The sequence below is a fragment of the Nicotiana tomentosiformis genome, chromosome 6 (assembly GCF_000390325.3).
Source record: "Nicotiana tomentosiformis chromosome 6, ASM39032v3, whole genome shotgun sequence".
In the NCBI taxonomy this organism is placed as follows: Eukaryota; Viridiplantae; Streptophyta; class Magnoliopsida; order Solanales; family Solanaceae; genus Nicotiana; species Nicotiana tomentosiformis.
The window spans coordinates 98,827,712-98,849,712 of NC_090817.1; the positions used below are offsets into that span (position 1 = coordinate 98,827,712).

The following is a 22,001-nucleotide window of genomic DNA, read 5'->3' on the forward strand; positions in this document are numbered from 1 at the left end:
CGAGGGTGAGGATGATGACTGATGAGGGAGTTTTTCCTATCCCATTACCTATTTTTGTTTATTATTGGAATGTATATATGCATTGGGGGCAATGCATGAACTAAGTGTGGGGTGGGAGGTATTCTCTGTCATTTGTAAATATTAGATAAACTAATTAGTTTGTGTGTTTAATTTTTTTAATTTTTTTTTACTTTTCAGCTTTGTAATTTCCCTTATAAAAAATTGGAAAAAAAAAATCTGGACTCTTCCCGACGATGGGTCTCTTAGGCAGTTTTCTTGAGGGCCTCCTAATCCATATATATATATATATATATATATATATATATATATATATATATATATATATATATATATATATATATCTTTTTATTATTTTAGATAGTAATAATCCCTTGTGGTTTTTCTTTGTGTCGCGGTTCTTTTCCACGGGATGTAATTGAATCGGGTAGTGGTTTTTGTTTTATTTTTAGAGTAGAATAGGATTTAGGGAATAAAAGAAGGAAGATGAAATTTCTAGGCGCCCTTTTGGCTTGTTTGATAGTAACATATTTAGGCTCTAGCATGTGTATTACCTTCCCTATGGTTTGAAATTGCTTATGATGCCTTGTTGAGTTAGATAACATGTTTATTGACGCCTATATCTCATTTTCTTGGCTTATGTCACTTTGTGCTTAATGCTTAATATTTTGTGGCTCCGTGAATACTTGTAATTATTTGAGAATTGGAATGAAACCGTGCTTAGTGAGTCATGTGCCATGTGTGGTGAGAAATTGTATAGTCTGTGTCATTACATTAGAGTCTAGAACTTGCCCGGCATGTAAGTTGAAGCGAAATTTTAGGTTTTGCTTGGTTTGAAAAATGATTTTAGGCTTTCTTTGATTTGTTTGAGCTTAATGCTTACCACAATAAAAATTATCCCTAGACAACCCTTTTGAGCCTATTAACGTTTATTTGGCAACCAGATTACAAGTCTATACCCCTTTGTTTTTAATTGTTATTTTTTTTAATCCCTTTACCTCTTAAAGCACTTTAATTGTAAAATGAGCGCTAAAAAAAGTAAGGATGGAACGTGGGTGGCTTTTGAGTGGAACCAATGAAAGAAAGAAAGGTGCACTTGTATTGTAAGGAATACACCACTAGCATGAATGGTAGGAAAAAAAGAGTATTGTTGAAAAGAAAAAATATATATAGGAAAGGAAAATAAGCATATCTTGTCCTTGCTAGTGTGTATTAATCAAAGTAACGCTTAAAGAAAGAGGAAATACTTTGGGGATGAAATTGTTTGTTAATTTGCACTTGGGCGGAAGAAAAATGCCCTTATAATTAATTTTGTGATGGGTTAAAGTGCTTAGGAGGGTTAGTCACTATTCCTAAATTTATCCTACCCGTCCTTTAGCAAATATTACATCCATAAAAAGTCCTAATAGATTTTAGATCGAGCAAGTCTACATTAGTAGATGCTTACATAATGGGCAAGCCTATGGTACTTTGTGCATGCATGTGACTTCTTTGTGAGAGTGGGGGATTTTTTTGATATATGTGAGTCCTTAAAATATATTTGAGCATTTGATTCTAATGTGTGGATTCAACTTACTCTCTTGTTCTTGTTGTGAGGGCACATGATTTCGCAAGGGATATGTGACGTTATTAGATTTCTCTATGATAATTAGTGTTCAAGCCATGAATGCATTGTGATATTGAATCGGTTTGTGAGGTTAGGATTATTATAAACATGTTGTCTTTTTGTTGAATAAATTCTTGAAGTATGGCATAAAGTAAAGGGAAGTTTGAAGGCATCTGCTAAAATTTAATTATTGCTATCAACCATAGTCATAGGTATGGTGTGCTTCGGATGTGCTAAAAGAAAATAAAAGTGCTCTAGGAATTGGTGGTTGACTCGAGGACGAGCAACGTTTAAGTGTGGGGCGGTGATGTTAGACCAAAATGCTATACTTTTAGCTCATTACTCGCCCTATATGTTGTTAGTTTAGTAGTTACTTGTGCGATGTTCGAGCTAAATTATGTTATTTTATGTGTAGGAGGATCGAAAGACAAAGACGAGTGAAGGTCACACAAAAAGAAGACGAAAATGCAAGAAAAGAGCACAAAAATTCCAAGTACCCAAACCGTGCTACAGACCAGGCTTTGCAAGGTCTATAGCCAGGTTGACCGTGCTATAGACTGGGTTTTGCGAGATCTATAGCCAGGTTGACCGCGCTACAGACCAGGCTTTGTGAGGTCTATAGCCAGGTTGACCGCGTTATAGACCAGGCTTCGCGAGGTCTATAACCAGGTTGACCGCGCTACAGACCAGGCTTCGCGAGATCTATAGCCAGCTTGACCGCGCTACAGACCAGGCTTTGCGAAGTCTATAGCCAGGTAATTAAAAGTCACGGGTTAAAAGACTCTGACCTGGATTTGGATTCAACCCTAGCCTATAAATACTCCCTAAACATGTCTAAAGAGCAAAGAGTCATTTTTAGGGTCAGACTCCACCAAGGAGGACGTTTTTGGAGATGGGATTCGGCCTAAGGATGTAAGAATACGCTAAGAGCAAGAAAGAGAATTCTTCTATGAGTTTTTCACTTCCTTCATCCTATTTTCATTATTGGTTATGAATTCTAGTATTGTAGTTTTGCATACTATTATGAATAACTAATTTGTTATCTAGATTTTGATAGAACCTTTTGTAGGATAAATCCTTGTTATGTTTTTATATAATTGAGCCATTGGATTCCTCTACTTGTTCAACTACGTGTTTATTGTTATTGATTGAATGACCATCAATTAATTGTGCCTATTTAGTGTGTATATTGCTCAAGAGAGAGTATGCATTTAGGTGGTTGTTGAACAACATCACTCTTAACGTATGTGAGAGATCAATACAGAGGGTTTAAAGGTAGATTAGAGATAACGAAACCTTGGTGCGATTGTAGTGAGCAGTAAATTAGTGCCAGCTAGCGTAGTTCGAGAGAATACGTCTAGTAAATTATGGTAGTTGCTCTAGAGAGAGCTACGATACCAAAAGTACTCACGATCGGTAGAGAATACTTAGGCAAAATTATAGAAGGCGTAGCGGAAAAGATTCCGACAATTGGGAAAATCATAACTCTAGACCTCCTTAGGCTTGTCTCCAATTCCATCCTTGTTAGTTGACAATTTTACTGCTTTATAATATTTGTTAGTTAATTAGTAGAAATAAAAAATCAAGTCTTTATAACTAGAAAATTGTTTGGACTTGTGTTTCTTGGTAATATTGAACAACTATAGCTAAGCCTTAGTTCTCTGTGGTATTCGACTCCGGACTTGTAAATCGGATTATATTTGCAACGATCGCTTAGTCTTTTTTATAAGGCATAGTTGGGTGTGATCAACAGACCTACTCGACCTCTCGAAACACGAAAAACAACCCCCAAACTAAGAATCACACTCCAAACTAAATCGAATTAACTTATGAACTTCAAGTTACTCCAATTTGCCCCGAACGCGCTAAATCATACTTAAACTACTCGAAATGACACCAAATTTTGCGTGCAAGTATTAAATCACCATACAGGACTATTCCCAGGCTCGGAATCACAAACGGACCTCAATAACACTAAAACCAACTTCAAACCAAATTTAAAGAACTTGAAATTTCAATGCGCCAACTTTCAATATTAAGCGTTGAAACGCTCCAGGGTCATCCAAAACTCAATCCGAACATACGCCCAAGCCTGAAATCATCATACAAACCTATTGGGACCGTCAAATCCCGGTTTCGAGATTGTTTACTAAAAATATTGACCCAAGTCAAACTTAATCCTTTTAAGCCAATAATATGCAAATTAAGTGTTTTGATTTCAACCCGAACCCTTCCAAATCCTGAACTAACCATTCTCACAAGTTATAAAATAGTAAAAGCACATTCGGAGAATGTTATTTAGGGGAAAGAGTATCTAGAAAGTAAAATAATCGGTCGGGTCGTTACAATAATGCTATGATCGATTATAATAGGTAATTAGTCTTCAAATTGCATACATTGCCTTAACATTATGTTGTAATAATTTTTATTAACTATGTAATGAAAATTGTTTTCACCAATTATAGGTTAAGGTTGATACCGATATAATTGATACGTTATAGTAATCCATTTTATCCAATTCAAAGTTTGCAATTTGTTGAATTAGATGTGTACAACTTTAAGTTATTCACAAATAATTGTCATTTTTTTTAATTTAAGGTAACTAAATTAATACTTTACACGAATGAACAACTAATAATTGAGGAACTACCCCTGCATATCCAATTTATGACTGATATACTGTTCTTAATTCTTTACTATGAAATTATATTGGTTTACATTTACAATGGATCTATAGACCATCAGTGGGGTAGACTATATACTGTAGGTTTATTCAAAAACTCTTGTGAAATTTTCAATTCATAGCGGAAAATTCAAATATTTGGAAGACTGAAATTTATATCCATGAGTTGTATGTTTCTATTGGAACCTCTTTATTTCGTTTTGGGGCCTTTTTGCACTTAAGTCTTGTCAAGTGGGAAAAAAATAACCAAAGCATAAAAGTAAAAAAACAGGACAACAAAATTAAAAAATAAGGCAGAAAATAAAATAGACAAAAAATTAAGTTAATTTTTTTTATTAAATAACTCCCCTCACAGCAACATACATTTTTTCCCCATTAACTAAAGAAAAAAATTAAACTGCAGGGGGAGAAGGATCATAGGGAAGGGAATTTTCTGGGCTAACATAGTGGTGAATATTTGCATCAGCCCTACAAAGGAGAATCTGCAACATGAGTGTGATACGACGAATGTTCCTCTCTTGCCTCACCTTGGCTTCTTGGATCTCTCGGATGAGCCTATCCAGCAATTCCTTGATGAAAATAGCGTCCATGCTTGGCCTTGGCCTCAGAGGCATTTCTCTGTTAAGTGATTGGGCTATTTGGAAGAATGATGAATAAATATTTCCATCATATCTAGTGTATTTATACACAGAATTTGACACTAAATGGTGCCTTTCCATATGACTTATCGTAAATGATGTGACTGTTGAGGGTTTTGAGAAACGAATTGATGCTTTTAATCGACATATTTAATGTATTTCAATTAATTAGACACGTCCTTTTAATATTGGGTGCCAACACTTATTAATATTAGACATTAAATTAACTACCTAACCCAGTGGTTGTCAATAGACTATCTAAACCAACGCAATAAGTCTTGGTTAAATTAAAAATAAGTCTTCGTTAAATTGAAAATATCTATGGGGGTTGACAATAGAACATTTGTTGATTACAAGTGGTTGATTCTGAAACAATAGTCTAAAACAGTAGTCTACGACAGAAGGTCACATGACTCCTTCTTAAAATAAGGGGGTTGATTATAGATCATAGGTCTACAATAGACAATGTGGGTGGTTGACCATAAAACAATAGTCTATGAGACAACTTGGTCACATGACTCCTTCTTAAAACAAGGGAGGGTTGACTATAGATCATAGGTCTGCAGTAGACAATGCCAGTGGTTGACCATAAAATAATAGTCTATGATGTACAATGCAGAAACAACAAGTGATTATAAACAACAAGTCTAGAATATTAAAAGAGTTAATTATCTTTATTACAACACCAGTATCTAAAAGATCAAGAATGCTACAAGAATACTTTACAAGTCATTTTCTTGTGGCCAAGTTCTTTGAAAATGGTTCTTTTTTCTTGCTGCCAGAAGAATTAGGTTCTAAAATGCTTGGCCATCTCTTAAACTTCCTTCTACCATTTGTAGGCTCGACATCGGGTGAAAGTATTTTCGTGGATTGAATCTCGTCAGGCACCACCCATTTCTCTTATGTAGGGATTGTGTGAATGGTTCCTTCATATGCAGCCAAATATGTTGAAACCTTATAGAACGGAGATGAGTGATCGTAAATGAAGGAACCATATTTATTCCCAAAGCTCAATCTCAAAGCTGCTATTGCATGTGGGCAGAGTATTATTTCCAAATCAAACTGACAACAAGAACATATGTTCAAATCCAGATCAACTACCGCATCCATGTCGTGCCCGACGATGCTAAACTAGTTATTCTCTAATTGATGCACCCAGAATGCGTCGCCGACAACCATATTATTCCTAATTTCTTTTCAGCAAAAGGAACAAAGAGGGTCAAAATATTTTTCATTTCATTACGCTGTCCTCGAATTTTTCTACAAATTTTCGAATAATATGATTGAATAGGCCTATGATCTGGAAGTCTCTTTGATCCTTAAGTATTGTGTTAAGCGATTTTGCAATGTTTGTTGTCAACACGCCGTATCAGTTTCCTGGAAAGAAGGCCCTGCTCCACTTTTGGAACCCAATTTCATTCGCGAGGCAGTTAGCTACTTCCCTACTTTTTATCACGCAATTGCTGAAAATGGTTAAAGAATTCCTGAGTAATGTATGAATGTGCACCAGAAAAGAAATGCTTAATAAAAATTCCATAATGAAACCTCTTGCGCATATTTTCAGCAATGCGACGCGTGCAAAAATCATGATGAACGACAGTAAAAACTTTTTTGAAGCCATTCCCAATAGACATATGCCGATCAGAGATAATGCATAATTCATCACTGCCGTCAACAATGTGCCGCAATTGTTCAAAAAAGTAGGTCCAAGAATCATCGTACTCTTTATCGACTACACAGAATGCAATTGGAAAAATGTGATTCTATGTATCTTGTGCCACATCAGACAACAAGCAGCCTCCATATCTGCCACTCAGAAATATCCCATCAATAACAATAACCTTTTTTATATGCGTGAACCCCTTAATGAAAGATCAAACATATAAGAAAAAATATCTAAAATGCAATTTATCATCAACCTTCAAATCAACAATACTTCCTTCATTATAGGACAATATAACATGGCGATACGCTTCCAACAAAGTATACCCCTCTTCATGAGTACCCCTGATCATAGCCTTAGCTATTTCACCTACCTTCCAACTTCTCCAATAAGTAATATTTTGATTAAAATATGTAAAAATAACATCCATCAGATATGACGGGGATGGGCCTTTGCTATTAACATACCATTCCTGGTAATACGCACCCAAAGTCTTCGACGATGCGTTAGGAAGATGGCTTGATATATGTTGTACCCCATATGTGTGCTTGCCATGGTGCTTGGTAATATAAAACCTATCAAAACTCTCATACTATAAAGCGTGTAACTTCCACGGGCAACTCACATCTCAGGATGCCACTGAAGTTAATTTACTGCTACTCTTCCTCATACGAAACATAAAATGCATTTTCACATAAGAAATCTCCGACTGTTTCATTAGATCCAATTTGTTGTCAAAGCATTTTCCAAGGGAAAAAACTGTACCATCAGGGTGGTTGTGTTGTGTAGCTAATGAGTCCACCAAGCCTTTATCTCTAGCTGCCCACTTGACAATATCTGGGAGCTCTCCGCTCCATCTGCATCTTCCGGACCATACGAGTTCATTTCATTATCACCAAAATCATGCAAGTCATCACTAAATCCACTGAAGCCATCTATCACCATTCTTTCCTCCTTTACTTCTAAAATTGGTGGTTGTGTTGGTGGTGGTGGTGCAACTACGACATTTGAACCTTGATGAGACCTTTCAACAGGAACTTCAGCTCCTTCTTCAAACTCATTTTCAGCCACAAAATATCTTCAAACAAGGCCTCATACCATCATTGTAACATCAAGGAGGTACAATTGCAAATCATTGTCATTCTTAATGAATGAAAGAGTAATCTTGTCTCTCTTTGGTGCAAAGCTAAGCATATATGTAATATTCAAATTTCTTGGGGAACATGTTAGTTTTCCACGTTTAATGGTGACATCAACAAATTCATCAAATGTACAATTGCTAGGTATACAGATAGGTATTTGTAACTTTTGTATAGGAATTTCAATACCAACTAGTTTGCCCCTCAACCCATTCACCAGAATATAGACCGCATACTAATATATAATCTCCCATCAGTCTATTGTGAACTAGTGATCTATTCTAATAGTGGTCTATTGTACACTAGTGGTCGAGCACTATACAATTTTTTTTTTTTACAAAAACCCAGATTAACAATGACAAAGAAGATGAGATAAAAACACTTACCAGATAAAGGAGGTATATTGATTATCAATCCAATGTACCATCAATTATTTTCCCAAATTCGACAGATTCGACAAGCTGAAATGGAGGAATCGGTCGTGGGAAATGGGGATTGGGGTGGCAGATGAGGCGGCAAGGGATGGATTTTTTTTTTAAATATGGTAATATTACATTTATATAGGTTGGGGCCAAAGTGTAATAACTGAAATTTTAGGGATAAAGACTGAACTTCCCCCTTCACTTTATAATCCCACTTAACCATTAATTAAATATGAAGGTCAATCCTACAATAATTAAAACCTGAAGGTCATTTGGCCAATTCAAGTTTGAAAAGAGGTCACCTCGCCAACTACCCATACTAAGGCCTCATTTGTTTGCACTTAACGGAGGTCTGAATCTTAATCATTCGGATCTCAGACATTAAGTGTGTTTGTTTTTAAAGTCTGAATCTTAATTATTCAGATCTTAATCATTAAGTGTGTTTGTTTTTTTACTTTACAACCACTTAATGAGTTTGGATAGGTGTATATGATTAAGATTTATAACAGAGGCTTAATTTCATTAAGATGCTATCATCCATATTTATTATTAACTATCGCCATCGCCTACCATTATCAACTACCACCATGCCACCCACCACCACCACCATCACCATCATCATAGCCGCCACCATTGTCGACTACCACCATCAACCATCCCCACCACTCCCAATACCATCATTCTCAATGACAACCAACACTCATCAACCTAAACTACCACATCTAATCACCCCATCACCATCAACATCCATACCTGACACTGTCCATCATTATAAACTACCACCACCCACCACCATCTTCCTCAATCACAACTACCGCCACCACAACTTGCCATTACTAACTATCACCACCCACCACCACCATCATCAATCATAATAGCTATCACTGCCAATTACCACTAGCTACTACCGTAAACTACCACCATCAACCAAATCTACCACCAACCACCACTTTTAGTCGGCATTCACAAGAAATACCGTTAGCCATCACCACCTACAACTATCATATTTTAAAAACCATATATTTTATTGGTGGAATATTAGACTAATTAGTATTTTATTTGAATTTTATGTTATTAATTTTCAAATAAAGGTAAATTTATACATTCAGATGTTAAAAATCAAACAGTCTTAATCATTTAGTATTCAGATCTTAATACACATCTTAACATTCAGATGTGTATTCAGATTTAGATGTATTAATCTTAATACACATCTTGATATTCAGACGTGTATTAAGATTCAAATGTCTTAATCTTAAAAAAATAAATATACATTTTAATATTCAGACGTGTATTGATTAAGACTTATCTTAAAAAAAAATAAATAAGGCCTAAATACTTGCTAATTTAATAAAGAGAACAAATAATTTATTTGATTACTATATGATGTGTATACTTTGATTTAGTATAGATTTTATTATATTTCTGTATAATATATTAAATAATAAAATATCAAATAAGATTTATTAAAATAACATGATATATTAGATCATAATTTTATATAAGATTAATATTTTGTAGTATATGACTATAAAAAACTAAATATATTACGAGGCAAGGGTAACACGACCAATATAAAAGCCAGGAAAAAGAAAACATCACAAACCAGAAAACTGCTTCGGTGAGGAGCGTGGAGAAACTCCCTTTGTCGTTTCAATTTTGCCCTAGCCGTGCGTTTTAAAACTGATCCTCCATCGTTGGTAAGTTTTCCTTCCCAGTATGCTCCCGTGGTTGTTCTTCTAGGGTTTTCCGCTGCAAAAATTGTAGACTATTATTATAGCAGTTTTAAAAAATTAGGGCATTAACATAGTACATTTGATTTCACAGATTGATGAAAAGTAAAAAACAAAAGTGAGCGATGCCGTTGTTTATGTCGGACGATGAATACGAGCGGTGCTCGAACGACGCCGTTTTGGTATCTGAAAAAGCCGATGAATTCATACGCGATTTATACAATCAACTGGAGACTGTGAAAGCGCAGGCTGATGCTGCATCCGTTACTGCTGAACAGAGTTGTTCCTTCCTCGAACAGAAGTACCTCTCGCTTAATTCGGAGTACTCTGAGCTTCAATCGCAGCACTCTGAGCTTAACTCGTCGTTCGAGAGACGCCTCTCTGAACTCTCTCAAGTACAAGCCGAGAAACAGCAAGTTCACATCCAATCTGTAAGTTTTTTCTAATTCCTAATTCCTTTTTCTTGTTTCAGTGTACTTTTTTATATGTTAGTGGTTTCTCCTTAGTTTGCACCCTAAATTCTGTATTTTTAAAAAAAAATGTTTTTTCTATTGTATTTGATTGTTTTTCCGGAACATGAAAACAGATTGGAAAGGATGGAGATGTGGACCGGTTATCCACAGAGGCTTCAGAACTGCGGAAAACGAAGAGGCAATTGATGGAATTGGTGGAGCAGAAAGACTTGGAAATCAGTGAGAAAAATTCCACTATCAAAAGCTATCTTGATAAGATACTTCACTTGACTGAAACTGCTGCGGCTAGGGAAGCGCGGATCTGTGACTTGGAGACTGAAGTATCACGCTCTCAGGCTTCTTGTTCACGGCTTTTGCAGGAGAAGGAGCTTGTTGAGAGGCATAATGCATGGCTGAATGACGAGTTAACAGCCAAGGTCAATGATCTCATGAAGCTGCGTAAAGTGCATTCTGAGCTTGAGGCGGATATGTCTGCCAAACTTGCTGATTCCGAGAAAACATTTAATGAATGTGATAGGTGTTTGAAGAGGAAAGAGGAACACGTGAGGGAACTGGAGTTAAAGTTCACTTCTCTAGAGCAAGATTTATTAACTTCCAAGGATGTAGCAGCTGCAAAAGAGGAGCAAATATCTGGGGAGATTGCAACCTTAAACAAGCTTGTGGAATTGTACAAGGAGAGTTCTGAGGAGTGGTCTAAAAAGGCAGGAGAACTTGAAGGAGTAATTAAGGCTTTAGAGAGTCATGGAAACCAAATAGAGAATGACTATAAAGAGAGGCTTGAAAAAGAGGTATCTGCAAAGAAAGAACTAGAGGAGGAGGTTGCATGCTTGAAAAATAAGTTTGCGAAAAACGAAGCAGAATTGAAAATTAGGGGAGAAGATACACTGAAACTTCTTCCTTTGAATTATTTTACAAGGGAATCATTGCCAAACTCAGTTGAAGCTGGTGACATGGTTGAGGGTGATCACATGGTTGTACCTAGTCTACCTATTGGTGTTTCAGGAACCGCATTAGCAGCTTCACTTCTTCGGGAGGGTTGGGGTCTGGCTAAGATGTACACAAAATATCAGGAAGCTGTTGATGCTCTACGACATGAACAATTGGGAAGAAAACAAGCTCAGGCTGTATTAGAGCGAGTACTATGTGAAATAGAGGAGAAAGCTGGAGTTATCTTGGACGAGCGAGCAGAACATGAAAGATTGGAAGATGCTTACTCCGTGCTAAGTGAAAAAATGCAGCATTCCCTCTCACAGCAAGCTGATTTAGAGAGGAACATTCTGGAATTAAAGGTTGATCTGAGAAGTCGTGACCGTGATTATGCAGTTGCTCAGGCAGAGATAGTTGACCTCCAAGAACAGGTGACAGTGCTTTTAAAGGAATGTCGTGATATACAACTCCGTGGTGGATCAGTGGGACCCAAAAATGATGATTCTGTGGTGTCAGATTCTGTATTTATGTTTGGTGCTGAATCTAATGCTGATAATGCTGGAAGGATGTTGAGCTACAAGGACATAAACAGTCTGGTTGAACAAAATGTCCAGCTAAGAGGCCTAGTTCGCAGCCTTAGTGACCAGATTGAGAACAGAGAGTTAGAGTTGAAGAAAAATTATGAGAAGGAGCTTCAGAAGCATATTGATGAAGCTTCCTCCAAGGTTAATGCTGTACTGGAAAGAGCTGACGAACAGGGAAGGATGATCGAATCACTCCATACAGCTGTGGCAATGTACAAACGGCTTTATGAAGAGCATAGAGTTCATTCATCTGATACTCAATCTCAAAAATTGGCCGAGGTTGAAAGACATGAAGTGATGCTGTTACCTGATGCTTCACATGAAGCTTTAGGGCGAGCACAAGAACGGGCTTTTGAGCGTGTAAAATGTCTCGAAGAAGAGTCATCAAGATTACGGAGCGTGTTAATCTCTCTTCGATCCGAGCGTGAGAAGTCAGCTCTGGAAGCACAGTTTGCTCGAGATAAACTTGACAGATATGTGAAAGATTTTGAGCTCCAGAGAGAGGAGCATAATGCTGTCCTCTCGAGAAATGTTGAGTTCTCACAGCTGATAGTTGACCACCAGAAGAAGCTGCGAGAAAGTTATGAGTCATTGAATGCTGCCGAGGAGCTTTCTCGAAAGCTAAAAATGGAGGTCTCTATTCTAAAGAACGAAAAGGATATGCTGATAAACGCCGAGAAGAGAGCTTCTGATGAAGTATGTAATTTGTCACAGAGGGTGCATAGTTTGCAGGCCCATTTAGATACATTGCAGAGTACGGAAAACGTTCGTGATGAGGCAAGAGCTGCTGAGAGGAAAAGGCAAGAAGAGTATATTAAATGCATTGAGAAAGAATGGGCTGAGGCTAAGAAAGAATTGCAAGAAGAGCGTGATAAAGTTCGAAACCTTATGCTTGAGCGAGAAAGTGATTTTAAGAATGCATTGAGACGAGCTGAGGAAATGGGGAAGGAATTGGCCAGCACTTCACGTTCTTTGGCTGCTGCTGAATCTAGAGCTGTTATTGCTGAGGCACGATCTGCTGAATTAGAGGAAAAACTGAAAGCCTCACAAGGAAAGGTGTCTGAGAGAGCTGATGATCCTTCCTCTTCTACTGAGCTTTCTGAGGACATGCACTCTGCTGAAGAAGTTAAAACACTCAAAGAGGAGATGCAGGCTAACAAAAATCACATGCTGCAATATAAAAGCATAGCTCAGGCGAATGAAGAAGCATTGAAGCAGATGGAATTGGCCTATGAGGACCTCAAAGTGGAAGCTGATAGAGTGAAAAAATCAATGGAAGAGGAAGCTTTATCGCTTAAGAAACACATTACTGATCTTGAGAATGAATGTAATGTGAAGTCAAATGAAGCAGCTTCTGCAACTGCAGGGAAAGAAGAAGCTGTTGCTGCTACTTTAGCTGAAATATCCAGTCTGAAAGAAGATAACTCTGCTAAGATGTCTCAGATTTCAAATTTAGAGGCTCAAATATCTGCTTTGAAAGATGATTTGGACAAAGAGCATCAAAGATGGCGTGCTGCTCAAGTTAATTATGAGAGACAGGTAATCCTGCAGTCAGAAACAATTCAAGAACTGACTAGAACATCTCAAGCCTTGGCTGCCTTACAAGAAGAATCATCTGAGCTCCGTAAAATTTCGGATATTCTAAAAACTGAAAATAATGAATTGAAGGCCAAGTGGGGGGCAGAGATGTCGGCGCTAGAAGTATCAAAAGCTGAAGCTGAGAAGAAGTACACTGAGGCTAATGAACAGAACAAGATATTACTTAATCGGCTTGAGGGTTTGCACATTAAACTGGCTGAGAAGGACCGTGAATCTTTAGGTACATCTTCTGGAAGCACAACGGCCGAGAGTGATGATGGGTTGATGAACGTAGTGAGTTATCTAAGACGGTCTAAGGATATTGCAGAAACAGAAATTTCTTTGCTGAGACAGGAAAAACTTCGGTTGCAATCGCAACTCGAGAACGCTCAGAGGAGAGCAGATCTAGCAGAAGCATCACTTAATTCTGAGCGAGAGAATTCAAGATCTCAGGTTTTAAATGAAGAGGAGTTTAAAGCACTGCAGCTTCAGGTTAGAGAACTGAACTTACTTCGTGAAAGTAACTTGCAATTGAGAGAGGAGAACAAGCACAACTTTGAAGAATGCCAGAAACTTCGTGAAGCTGCTCAGAAGATGAAGATTGAAGTAGAGGGTCTGCAGAAGCTCCTCAATGAAAGACAAGAAAATGTGGAGGCTTGTAGGAAAGAGACTGAAATGCAGAGGCTGGATAAAGAGCAGCTTGAGAGAAGGGTTAATGAGTTGGTTGAGAGATATAAGAGTTTTGATCTGGAAGAATATGCTAGTCTGAAAGAAGCTGCTCAACAGATGCAAGTGAATCTGAGAGAAAAGGATGCAGAACTGGAGAAGATTAAGAAAGCCATATCTGAGCAGCAGAATCTGGTTTCTAGCTTAGAACAAGACCTCACAGGGAGCAGAACAGAATTGAGTCAGAGGGAATTGAGAATCAACGAGATTTTGCAAGCTGAGGCCTCTCTGAAATCCGAAGTTGATAAACACAGAAGGTTAATTGCTCAACTGAAGAAGAGGGCAGAGAACTTATTAAAGGAAAGGGACAACTTATCAAAGGAAAAGGACAACTTATCAAAGGAAAAGGATGATTTGGCTAGAGAGAATCAAGCTCTCTCCAAACAATTGGAAGATGCAAAACTGGGGAAAAGAACTGCTGATGCTGCAGATGAACAGGCCTTGAAAGACAAAGAAAAGGAGAAAGACACCAGAATCCAGGGGCTTGAGAAGATGGCCTTTCAACTCAGAGAAGAGTTGAAACAAGGGAAACTAAAGCGTTTGAAGACTCAAAAGACAATAAGTGACTCCTATGAAACTGTGACTCAGCAACGGTCCAAGCTATTAGATGAACTGGACAAGCATAAGCAGGCTTTGAAGATGCTTACCGATGAAGTTGAGAAGATAGGGCAAGCCAAAAGCAGTCAAACAGAGGGCACATCAGTGGATCAACTCCTTTCCGGGACTCACTTAGAGGACTTCACTGCTGCATATTTTCAGGCTGTAGATGAGTTTGAAAGGGTTGCACGTGGTGAGCTCGGGGTTACAGGTGCCACCGACAGTTCTGCTCCAGATGCTTCTGTTTCTGGCTCTGTTGTACCTGGTCCAGCAGCTACGCCTTCGCCACCAGCTAGCTTGTTGACTTCCACTCCTGTGGTAGGAAAAGTTGTTTTATCAAAGATGACCTCTGAAACTCGTAAAACAGGAAGGAGGTTGGTTCGACCTCGCATTACAAAGCCAGAAGAACCTTCAGCTGATGTAGAGATGCAAGATACGGATGTATCCAGCAACAGCGGGAAGCACATGACAACACCTCAAAATGCAGAAAATCTAGATAATGCAACATTACCAACTCAACCACCAATTCGCAAGCGCCCATCTGCAGCGTCTACCTCAGAGTTATCAGAAGAGATTTCTGCCACGGGTGAACCCTGCTTAGATGTGGCTCAACCTGTGCTTAAGAAGTCCAAAGGCCTAGAGGCACCTCAAGAAGGTGGTGAAGAAAAATCTGTTGGTAATGTAGAAATTTCAGAATCTCTGCCTACTACAGAGGAACATGATGCTGGAGATGAAACCCAAGGTTTCAAAGAGGAAGCCAGTGATACTGAGAAGGATGAGACTATGCTTTCTGGAGAGCAGGTTGAAGAGCCGGCAGTTATTGCAACAAATCAGTCTGAGTCACAGGTTGATAGAACAGATGGTGCAGATGATACTTTGGGGAGGCCTAGTGAAGTGTCAACTCCAGATAATGAATCAAAGTTTCAGGTGGAACAAGAGAGAGAGCAGCTAGCAGCAGACGAAAGGGAAGAGGGGGAGCTAATTGCTGATCCTGAAGATGCTGGAAATCTCGAGGGAGGTAGCAATTTATTAATGGGAAGCCCAGAAAATTTAGAACCTCAGGCTGAAAGCTTAGCTGGTACTGATGAAGACACCTTGCTTACTTCAACAGACACCGGGGAGATTGAATCTTCCCAGCTCCCAGATGATGATAAGAATGATGAAGTCGATGCGATAGAAGAGCTATCTGAAAGCTCTGATAAGTTGAATGATGGCGGTGACCAGGTTGCTACTGAAACTGATCAGGCTGTGGATGCTGTTGTTACTGGTGAGAAACCATCAAGCAGTTTAGTTGACAGCAGCATTTCAAAAGAAGGGGGGTCGGGTGACACTGCTGCAGCTGAAACGGAAGAAGGGAAACAGGTTTCACCTGTCAATAGGAGCTCAAGAACCATAAACTTGAATGAGAGGGCTAGAGAAAGGGCTTCCCTTAGGCAGGCTGGTATGCTTTCCTCTACGATGCCAAGAGGCCGTGGCCGAGCTCCTCGGGGTCGTGGTGGGCGCAATGTGCGTGGTGGTCGTGGTCAAACCCCTGGTTCACAGGGTTAATCATTTTGCATTATCTTTTATGACAATGATGTGGGAGCTCTGTTTCCTCTACGCAGCCTTTCATTCTTCTGTAAGTTATAATACTTCTAACAGATATTTCATAGATCAATTTCATGCCATATCCCTTGTTGAAAAATCAATTTCCTGCAACACAGTTTTGTGCTTTTATAAGAAAGAAATATAAAGTGTATGCTTTAAATTGTAGTGGATTTTTAGTGCAATTGTATGAGTTCTATGAGTAAAAGAAGGCGGACCAAGTTTATTTTTCCCTAAGTATTTATTACTGAATAACCGAAAAGATCCCCCCTTTTCTCCTTTTTTTGAGAGAATGCCTCTCATCCACAAATTATCTGAATGAGACATAGAAGAATAAAATTAGATTTCATTTGGTAATACAGGAAGAACAAATTGGCTTATATTCTCCCTACCCCATATCCTTCTGCCAAGATATGAACCTCTGTGTGTGTGTATAGTTTGACCATCATTCCAGACCAAGTCTTATCCAAAGTTGTAGTTTCCTTTCTGGATAGGTAACCAAAGTTAAAAGTTGTACAATTTATTGCTTAATTAAAAAGAGGAAATGACTAGAGAGGAGTTGATCTGATACTATTCCCAATTTATTGAATTAAGATGGTGAGCAATAGGTTTACCCAGTGCGCACCAAGTGTAGCGGCTGCGGGTTTCCCTCTTATAAAAAAATAAGATGGTGAGCAATGAAGACTAGGCGGTTATGAATTTATGATGAGAATTCCTCCTTCCTAGATGTGGCAATTCTAGTCCGTAAAGAGATGGATGGTAATTGTACTCTTTTAACGAGATGTCCACAATTCGTTCCTTCGATTGCATAGATTCAGGACCCCAGCATTCTCAATCTAAAATGGAAAAAATCCAAACAAATTTGTTCCCCCCTTCCCCCCCCCCCAAAAAAAAAAAATTTCCTAAAGGGGCTCAGTTTCTTTAATTGTAGAGGGGGTATCTTCAATTTCTTTAGGTTTTATTTTCCCTTTATAGTTCTTGGGTTTTAGGTTTTTCTTTCTCTTCATTTTTCTCTCTGCTGAGATGGGTGGGGTTTCTATTTCCTTCATCAACCTTGAAGCATGTTTATGTTGTACTATTTTGATTTTAAAATTGATGATTATTCTCATGTGTTGCTACTCCTGTTAGTGCAGATTTGTACCTGCGTAGCTGTTATAAAGATTTCTGAATATTTGTGCTATCTTAACTGTTTCCAAACTCTTTTGCAATCCTAGGTTGCTTCCTGGTATCACTTAATTCATCTTGGAGACACTTCACTCTAGCCCTTAATCTTGTCACTACATTCATCTTCCAATTTAATGGTAAAGCCAGCTGAGTCGCTTCTCTACTTATAACTGTTGAAACATTGCTGCCTTTGTTTTTAACTAAAGTGGAGTTGTTCTTGCTTCTTTTGCAGTGCATAGGGTAAAAAATGAGCCGTTGTCCAATGAAATCGGTTGTGAACCTTTCAGTAGCTTTGTGCCCAACCATTTACGTCATGACTAGTTTCTTCGGGCTGCTTCTGTTTTTTTGCCTCTTCTGATTGGGAACTTAACTTGAGATTGACGTTCTTACTTTTTTGATGGATAATCAACCTTGATGATGTTCTTGCTGTTTTGTTGATCTGCTGTTTGGGGAAGACCTTGTCTTATGTTTACTGGACTGTCTGGATGTCTTGAACAAGTTTGGTGGCGCCTCTGCTGTGATCAGGATGCTTCTTGCCCCTCTGTAATTAGTCTAAAACTTGCTCTTGGATAAAGTTGATGGCTATATGAATCAAATGTGACATTTTTTGTTGGGATGAAAGATTGTTGAAATTTTTTTCCGGAACACTATTTTGAAAAGGTGGTTTTCAAGTTTTTTGAAAACATGAAAAGGTTCTCTAATGACTTGTTTTAAAAAAACCATACTGAACCTTTTTATCGCACGGACTCACTGGGAGAACAATGTCTTCACAAACTAAGTGGGCGTTTGGACATAAGAATTGTAAAATTCCGGAAAGCAAAGATTTATTGGCTTTGGGCAAAAAGAAAACAAAGGTACAAAGAATTAGTTATTCCGGCATATTCTACATAGAAATCATTTCAGAGGTCATTCATTTGGTTGCAAAAAAGAACAAATAATACCGGGATTAAGTAATAACAAGATTGTTTAATGAATATACTTTTCAGAAGATATTTGGTTCATTAGACTAAAACCAAAATGAGAGATAAAATTTTCCCATATTTTGGTTTTGTATAAACTTTAAATAGATGTCTTCACTGGCTTTCTCATATTACGTTTCAGTAAACAATTTTATATATATATATATATATATCAAAGCCCTAAACTGAAAAGTTAAATTACCATAATAGCCTTCCTTTTATCTTATTTATTAAAACAAATAAATGAAATATTACTTGAAGGGATGTAACCCTTCACATTAGTTACTAATATAACTAAAATCATTCTTATTTAAGTGAAACTAACTATCAACCAATGAACAAAAGTTTACCTTCACTAACAAAGTCTGAAGTGTTTGAGCACCCATTCTTAGGTTTGCAATTGAACTCAAATAAAATCACAAGTAGAGGTCATTAGACAATGTTCATCTTATTTGAAAAGACACATCCAATACCTTTACTAGACAGTTTAATTATCTTATGTTACTCGATCTCACATAAAATATGATCCAAAAGAGAATTTGATAAGACAATTTCTTCATACAGAAATTCTCTGAACAAATTGGATTATTTACAAGTTTCAGGTACTTTTTTTTATTCTTGAAGAGAAGTATATATGCATTTTAGATCATCTAATTACAATATATGTAAATGGTGCAAAGACTCTAGGGTGTTTTCCTCGTGTAATTGCAATGAAGTAGTATTTAGGTATATGTTCGTAGAAAATATATACGTATTATTTTATATAATGTTAATTAGAGTAATGACAAAAAGTTTTAGATAATCTATAATTCATACATATTTTTTTTGATATTAAAATTTTCATTTTTTATATACACCTGAAAGTATTTGTTTTAAATAGTTAAGTTCTATTTTATAATTCAAAAAAATATTTTAAAATTAGATATATAATCATAAATTTATATTATTTTTATTTAAAGCATTTTAAGATTTTTTCCCCCAACATGGATCATAATTCATAAGCAGATACTTGATTTTGTACATATCCTCATTCCTCTTCTCTTGATCATAACTAGAGTAGGAATGAAGTACAAAAGTTATCCTTGAGTTAAAAGGAACAAAAAAATTGAACTTAACTCAAACTAAATTTCTTCGCTGTACTTTTTTTCCCCTCCTAAAGATTGTGTCATTTTTGAAATATGTTCCTTCAAATTAAATTTTGGAAGATGGACACATTAAAGTTCTGAATATATTTAAACATTTGAATAAAAAATAACTTTAACTAATAAAGATGAAAATTATTTTATTGATTACTTATCTATTTTAGATGGTTTCATTTTGATAATATTTGGTGGAAGTTTGAAAAAATCAGCATTTGAAGTTAAAGTTAAAATTGTTGCACTTAGAGAAGTTGAACTTTTGTGAGTGAAATATTATTTTATTTTAGATGCTCAAACAAAATTTTCAGCTTTAATATTTTCTAGGGATAATTACCTTAGTGGGTCTTTCTCCAAAATAATAGCGATAAATATATGTGTTTTGTATATTAATCTAATATACATATAATATAAATACATGCACACACCCATGCGCACACACACACAAAATATATAAAATATTTTTCAGTTGGCCGAAACTATTTATATTCACTAGCCAAATAATATACAAAATATGTATATTATATGTATAAAATACACATATATTCGAAAAATATATATTTTGTCGGTTATTATTTTTGGGAGCAGCTAAATATATATATATATATAAACGTGCATTACATGTTCAGAGAGACTAGTGTATATATATATATTAATTTTTATTCTGTACAATGTTTATATACTGACTTGCATTACATAATGTTTCAATTAACAAGTTGCATAGTGGTAACTGAATATGCTGAACGATTATTGTAGGCTAAGGAAAGCAAAATAAAGATCGCCTAATCCAAACCTCAATCACAAGAAGAACAAAAGAAAACAGTAATATAGAAGAGATTTGTTTATCACATAAATTTTATTCACTAGATGGTGTCAAAATCCTGCTGTGAGCCTGTGATGAACAAAATTTAGCACAAAAGAATATACATGATATGCCAGTACTAAGAACTCAACATGGAAATTGCTATTTTGAGATTTGAGTATTGCAATAACTAACCCAGTAAATGAAGAAAAGACTGCAATTTAGAGGGGAAACCAAACGAACTACCAACAAAAAGATGAACTGAGGCAATTATGTACACATTTGCAAATCAACCTTCGTCTCGTGTATTTGCTATACACACAGCAAAAGCTATTCACTTCAGATGGAAACTTCATCTTGTTTGCTTATTCAACTATGCTCGTGATGTTATTAACAGATTAGTGGTGCTATAATTCAGCCTAATTTGATGATTCCAAGTGCGGAATCTGACTCCTCACCTGGAAACATAAACATTTTTATGTCTTAGCATGTTTCTTCTTGCCAATAATATCATATACCTCGACAGTCCATGAGAAACTATAAACAAAAAGATACCACGAACGAACATAAAAATAGTAGAAAATGCTACAATTATCTCAAACAGAAAAGCATATCTTGTATCACATTTGATTTTTCCTCTTGAAAGCTGATAATAGTGTATCTGTATTTTCCTTAGAAACTTATAAATGGAAGAAAAAGCTACATCCTAGGACAAGTTGCAATTCGTTTCCTAGGACAAGTTTTTGTGAACATCACTGACAAATGAGCAAGCAACACATGCAATTCCTAATTCTCCATTCCCCTATATCAGTAATGATAAAGTACATAAAGAGTAACTGAAGTATCTCCATCATTACTGTTAGAGGTTTTTTGTTTTTAAGATGAAATAGTCTTAAAATGAGGGTGAATGGGAAATGGAGGAAAAATAAAATTTTTGAGTAAAATTTTAAGTTTTCCCTTCTTGACAATGAGACATTGTCCCATATTGGAAGAGAAAAAGATTTTTGGTGGGTATATATATAATTGCTCTTCTTGTAGCTCTTACAGAGTTAAGAAGAAAGCAAGCCTCGCGCTGTCGTCGCTCGCTCGGCTTCGGCTACGGCTACGGTCAAATGATTGATTAATTTTTTGGACCAAATTTATTTGTTAATAGTAAATATTAATGTAAGATTATCCGCATTTGTAACGGATATTTTTCAATCCGTGTATTGACCACAAGGAAGCTGCCTAATGCTCTTCCCACCATGAATGTGCTTGCTCCACAAACAAGCTAATGCTTGTTCCACCATGGAGGGTGGACGATTGTTCTTCTTCAACACTGGCTGCTATATATATGTGAAGCAGTTGTTGAAGAAAGACACACACAACACACAATACACAAGACTAAAATCACTCAACAGATTTGGCTATACGTTGCACTCCTTCCTCTCAGCATTTCCATACGATTTTTTGAGTTTCTACTCCTTCGTTCTGCATTGTTTTTAACTTCAAACAAAGCAACTGTAAGTGTGATTTGCTACCGAACTTTGTGTTCGCTGAAACACTGGGGTTTGAAGTACCGCTACACCA

The 22,001-nt window shown here is 36.8% G+C and overlaps 1 protein-coding gene across 1 annotated transcript; it reads left to right on the forward strand.

Moving 5' to 3' along the window:
* Positions 1–9,731: 9,731 nt before the first annotated feature.
* LOC104089222 (nuclear-pore anchor) lies at positions 9,732–18,180 on the forward strand. The gene is made up of 5 exons (XM_009594066.4): positions 9,732–9,869; positions 9,997–10,333; positions 10,489–16,405; positions 17,586–17,672; positions 17,768–18,180. Exons 2-3 carry the CDS (start codon positions 10,028–10,030, stop codon positions 16,333–16,335), a joined length of 6,153 nt encoding a protein of 2,050 aa, XP_009592361.1. The 5' UTR covers positions 9,732–9,869; positions 9,997–10,027; the 3' UTR covers positions 16,336–16,405; positions 17,586–17,672; positions 17,768–18,180.
* The last annotated feature ends 3,821 nt before the right edge of the window (positions 18,181–22,001 follow it).

Coding starts and splice junctions, on each gene's coding strand:
- LOC104089222 (XM_009594066.4), top strand. CDS start 10,028: ATGCCGTTGTTTATGTCGGACGATGAATACGAGCGGTGCTCGAACGAC. Junction 10,334..10,488: donor AGCAAGTTCACATCCAATCT/GTAAGTTTTTTC, acceptor ACATGAAAACAG/ATTGGAAAGGATGGAGATGT.